At 62.4% G+C, this 5,447-nt stretch overlaps 1 protein-coding gene across 1 annotated transcript; it reads right to left on the bottom strand.

Annotated features, from left to right (window-relative positions):
- Positions 1-297: 297 nt before the first annotated feature.
- RIMS3 (regulating synaptic membrane exocytosis 3) lies at positions 298-4,807 on the bottom strand. The gene is made up of 6 exons (XM_086480354.1): positions 4,588-4,807; positions 3,044-3,185; positions 2,811-2,923; positions 970-1,071; positions 737-876; positions 298-510 (listed from the first exon to the last, which is right to left on the bottom strand). The coding sequence occupies exons 1-6, from the start codon at positions 4,805-4,807 to the stop codon at positions 298-300; spliced, it is 930 nt and encodes a 309-aa protein (XP_086336480.1).
- Between the last annotated feature and the right edge of the window lie 640 nt (positions 4,808-5,447).

The raw sequence follows: 5,447 nt of genomic DNA, 5'->3' as shown, positions 1-5,447 counted from the left end.
TCACGGCGGGGGTTGTTTTGTGGGTTTTTTTTTTTTGCTTCTCCTTCCCCCCTGCCTCAAAACACACAGCCCTCACTGCCTCTCTGACGTCCCCCTCTGCACGCCGGGACGCGTGCTTGGGGAGGAGCGTGTCGAGAGCAGATTTGTTTTGGGAAGGAGAATTTAAAAGAAAAAAAAAAGGACCAAAAAAAAAAAAAAAAAGAAAAAAAAGACAGGATATTTACAGCTATCCACTAACAGTTTTGGTAGGTCAGGATGTCTCCTTTCCCCTCCCAGCCTCTCCCACCAACCTGCCGCCTACGGGCAGGAGGGGCTGGTGGAGCTCTCCAGGGAGGACTGGGAGAGGCGGCGCGTCAGAGGTCCGATGCTGGAGTCGGCCAGCGAGGAGGTGGGGAAGAGTTTGTACCAGCCCATGACCGCGCTGGAGAGATCGAGCTCCTCCAAGACGATCTGGGCCATCCCCATGAAGCACTTGTGGTCCATGCGCCCGTAATCTCCCCAGACGATCACCTGCGGGGCAGAGAAGGTGTTAGGGGAGCTGCCCCGCTCACCGGGTTGGGATTTTGGGGAAAACTCGGCAAACCCAGCACACCTGGCTGGGAAGGACCCACTGCGATGGGGGTGGGGAGGCTGCGGTCTGAAGGACAGCAGTGAGGACGCTGGGTTTCTCTGCCCTGTCCTTGCTCCCCTAATCCCTCCCTGTCCCCAGGTATCCGTGTGGGGAGTACGATGTCACCTGGAGGACTTTGCCCTGGGGGCTCTCCTCGAAGAGCAGAGGCTGCTGGTACGACGGGTCACAGGTTTTCTTCACCGCCTTGGTCTTCTTCTTGGCCAGGCAGACACCGTTCTCCAACAGGTAAACTTTCACGTAGGTGGCTGCGTTGGAAAGAACGGGCGAAAAACACTGACTCGGCGCAGGCTCCATCACTCCCCCTCCATCCCTGAACCCCTCCCTCCCCAGCCACCTACCAGGGATGGACTTGGAGCCCATCTTCGGGATAAGTCCCCTCGCCTGGATCACCTCCACCTCCAGCTGCCCGTTCCGGTCAGCCATGCCGACGTGGACGTCGCCTAGGTGGAGGGACAAGACACTCTCAGCACCCTCCCCGACGGCCACCTCCCATCGGGGACAGCCGCAACCCTGGGCTGGTCCCCACCAGCTCCCCCTTTTGATGCTGCCCAAAGGAGGTGGGAGGTGTCATCTCCAGGGCTGGCAGCCCCCAGCACCACTGCCCACTCCTCATCCTCAGCACCCACCGCTCCAGCACACCGAGCATCCCACCACCGGGTGCGTGATTTATCGTGAATTTGGAGGAAGGACAAAGCCGAGCTGATGTGAAGACGCTTGGATTTGAGCAGCGAGGAGAGAACCGGGTGAGAGCCCCCCTCCTCCCCACCCTCCCTGCCAGCTCCATCCCACGGCAGCCTTGCTGGGCGATATTTTTTTCCCTCATGATGGCAGAAGGGGCTGGGATTAACCAGGGCTGTGCCTTGGCCAGGCAATGCCTTCAGCCAGGGTGGGGGAGTTGAGACCCCGGCAAGAGAAGGAGAGGCTGGGGCAGGAGGGGTCGGTAGCTGAGCACCCCACCAGGGCCAGTACCCATCTCCTGGGTGCTTCACTGGGATTCTTCCCCGCTCCTTGCAGAGGAGCATCTGCAGGAAAAAATGTGGCCAGGCGCCTCTTGAGCTCGGTGTGAAGTTGTTCTCCCACTTACGCTGTCCCGATCATACGTACGTATGTCCCTTGGCCGGCGGGTCCCCGTCGCTCGCTGCCTTGTGGCCCCGGGGGGGGGGAGTGGGGATGGGGAAGGGGCGAGCTGCCGTCCCAGCGGGGTTTAATAGGAGCGAGATGAACCTGGATGTTCTCAAAACACACTTGGCATTTCAACAGCAAGTCAGGGCCAGCGCCGGGGGCTGCGCGAGGAACCGGCCGGCGGGAGAGGAATGAGCTGGTGCCGCAGCGTGGGAACAGCAGGAGCCGTAGGGATTCGGCGTGCTGTGGCACTGCGGGACCTCGCCCCAAGGGAAGCCAACGTGTCCCCTCCTGGGGAAGGTGGGCAAACCCAGAGGGGTCCAACTGCCCCCCTTTCCCTTCCCTTCCCTCCCACTGGGAATTTATACAGGGCCAGGAGGACCAGGTCCCTGTGCTGGGGGGGGACAGGGTGGGGGACCCTGGTTACTGTGGGCCCCCCAGGGCAGCTCTCCCTGTTCCCAGCAGCTCAGGCCCCTCAGCAGGACATGGGGCAGCCACCTTGGTGTGCCCTGGGAGCAGCCACGGAGACGCTGCTGCTGGCTGGAAGTTCAGACTTGGGGCACGACTTTCTATAGCCATTTTGGATGTAAAAGGGAAAAATGGAACAAAACACAGTTTTGTTGGGTCCCCTCTGCAGCGGGATGCTCGGAGGAGCTGATGCACAGCAGAGGGGCAGAAAAGGCCTCGGGAAAAGGCAGAGCTGCTGCTTCCCCCCGGCGGGTGTCCTGCCCTGAGCCCTGCACAGGACATTCCCTCCCTTCTCGGAGCCAGCAGTGGGAGCAGCAGGGAAGGCCAGAGCATCTGCAAGCCATGCACCGACCCGGCACGTGCTCAGCAGCAAGGGACGCTGCTGGGATCAAGCCTGTCCCCCAAAGCCAGTGCCTTGTGGAGGAGCAAGCGGCCACTTTCCCCCCCACCACCACAGCCCCTTCCCTCTCGCTAGAGCATCCTCCTGCACTGCCCAGCCCCGCATCAGCCAAGACGCAGCCCTTGCTGTGCAGGGCTGGAGATGGCACCCCCCCTCCCCGGGCAGGGAGCCCCCTCAGCCAGCACTCACCCATCGGCGGGGTGGCCAGCGTCTGCCGCCCCACCAGCTGCCCTGGCCCAAGCCCGTCGAGGAAGTCACTGAACTGGCTCTCGGCGCCCAGCCGGGTCGTGGGGAAGATGAACCTGCACCAGGGAGAGCAAAGGGCTTTCGTGGAGCATCGGGCTGCCAGGTCTCAAGGAAAATCCCCTGGGAGCACAGGGAGGGTGCCCAGCCCCAGCTCCCGTCCCCCCACGGCGCCTTACGTGCCGTCGGAGCTGTTGCTGTTGGTGCTGCCGTCGGTGGACTCCCGGCTGCCTTGCCGGGTGACCCTGGTCCTCATCTCCACCGCGATGCCAGTCTCCGTGCTCCTCCGGATGTTGCTGCGCAGTTTTTTGGGGCCACCCTCTGGAAGCCAAGACAGGGGGTGAGCCCGGGAAGCGCTCACTGGACTTCCTGGACCCTCTTATGGGATGGGCATCAAACCAGACGGAAGAACTAGGGCGGCCAGAGCCTCCCCACGTGCTGCTGCCTGCCTTCCTTCCGTCCGTTATTCATCGTGATTTATGCAACCTTTCCCTGGGGACGAAACCCTGCAGAACCCCACAGGGGCACACACCCGGTGCCACGCACCCTGTGCTGGAGAGCCACGGGCTGTCTGCGCCCCAACCCCCCTGTCCCAGCCTCATCTCCCCGCAGCCCGATGCCATCGTGCCTCCGCATGGCTGAGCACCCCACCTGCCCCTCAGTCTGCCGTGCTGAGACCTGCCAGACTCAGCCTGGCCTGTGCTGCTGCAGAGCCACCTCCTGACCTCCAAAATCCCCTGGGCCCCATCGACACGTACCAATGTCCCCATGCCGCAGGGGACGGGCACCCCCAGTGCTGCAAGCGGGCACAGCCCCGACACTGGCTGATGTCTCCCTTTCTCCTCACAGTTACACCATCCCTGCCACCACGTGTCCCAGGTGGCAGATGGCAGAAGGAGGAGTGTGGGCACGAGCATCCAGCCCTGGCACTGCCGACAGCCCCACTCCTGCCGCGTGAGCATGTGTGTGTCGGCACCGCGCCGCGGCTGCTCCTGCGGGGAGTCACGTTTGTCCTCCTAATTCAGGGCTGCCCCCATAGAGGCGTTTGCCTGGTCCTGGCAGCCCTCCTGGACTGGGCACTGCTCCCCTGGGCACTGGCAGCTGGGAGGGTCCCAGTCCTGCCATCCCCAGGTGCAGTTCTGCCCGGCTCTGGCACTTTTCACTTGGCTTTTGGGGATAATTATACCCCTTCAGAAACACCTCAGATGTGCAGGGCTGGAGGGCTCCAGATTAACTCCTCTCTTTACAGAGCATCTCCCGAATCACAAAATGCCAACAAGAACCGGAATAAAAAAGCAATAACTAGAGAAAAAGCATGCACTAAAATGAGCTTTTTGCTTCCCCTGCCCTTTAAAAAGCTATTTTAAGCATTTAAATATTTCCCAGAGCCAGACCGTTTGACAAGTCCTTTCTCCGAGCTCCCTCCCTCCCTGCCCGCAGCCCTGCAGCTGGGACTGACCGTTGCTTGGGGGACAGGGACACTGAGCCCGGACCCCCCAGCATGGGCAGAGCTCCGGCAACGTCTCCACTTCATGTTTGCAAATGGTTTGGGCACTTGGAGAAGTGCCGGTGGGGGGGGATTTACAACGGGCTTTTTTAGGTGTCTTCATCAGACACGGGCGGCTGGAGCATTGCTTTGGGCAGCCAGGAGCGTGCACCTCTCCTAAAAGCAAAGGGACGAGCTGGGGGGGCCTGGCAGCGCCGGGGGTCCGCGGTGGCTCACCGGTCTGGTTGAGCTGCAGCGTGCTCTTGCTCCACTGGGACAGCCCCACGATGGCCACCATCTTGGCACCCAGGCTGGAGCGCCTCTTCTTGCTGGCGGTGATGGTGACGGAGTCGGCGCTGCCCCGCGCGCTCTTCTCGATGTTGTACATCTCCCCGCTGATGCTGGAGCTGCGGACGACATTCCTGGCCGCCGAGGAGCTGGCATCTCCGTTGAACATGGTCAGCCGCTCGCGCACTCGCCGGCCCCGGCTCTGCTGGGTGGGATCAGCTGCGGGGGGAAGCCAGGGGATGCGTCAAGGCCAGCAACGCTGGGTGGTGGCACTGGCCGTGTCACCGTGCCCCCACCCAGAGGGACCACGCAGGGGTGGACGGTTCCCCAAGGCACTTACAAACCTATGAAATTCAGGCGGCACAACCCATCATGATCATTTTTCCCCACCCATGGGGTGGTGCAGGGTGCGGCAAGGGAGGGGGTGCAGGACCTCTGTGCAGCCAGGTCATAGAGTGGACCCACCGTCCCTGCCCCAGCACCCCGTGGGACCCGGGCAGCCCCTGACATCCAGGAGAGACCCACCGGTGGGCAGAGGGCTCCGTGTGTCACCAGCCCACCTGGCTTGGGAGCAGGAGGAGACCCTGAGACTCAGGGACAACCCCGTCCACCCCCACTGAAGGTGTCCAAAATTGCAACCAGCAAAGTCCCTCCCGTGCGTCTCCTCCTCTGAACCACAGCTGCAGCATCCCTACGTGCTGCTCCGGGTGTGCCTCTGCTCCACCCCGAGACGGCTGCCTGCCACGGGGGCTGGATCCAGCCCCGGCCCAGCAAACCATGCCGGGCTGCTGCTGGGCTCCACCGCGATG

The sequence above is a fragment of the Leptosomus discolor genome, chromosome Z (assembly GCF_034619465.1).
Source record: "Leptosomus discolor isolate bLepDis1 chromosome Z, bLepDis1.hap2, whole genome shotgun sequence".
Taxonomy (NCBI): Eukaryota; Metazoa; Chordata; class Aves; order Leptosomiformes; family Leptosomidae; genus Leptosomus; species Leptosomus discolor.
This window is presented reverse-complemented; position numbering and strand designations above follow the sequence as displayed.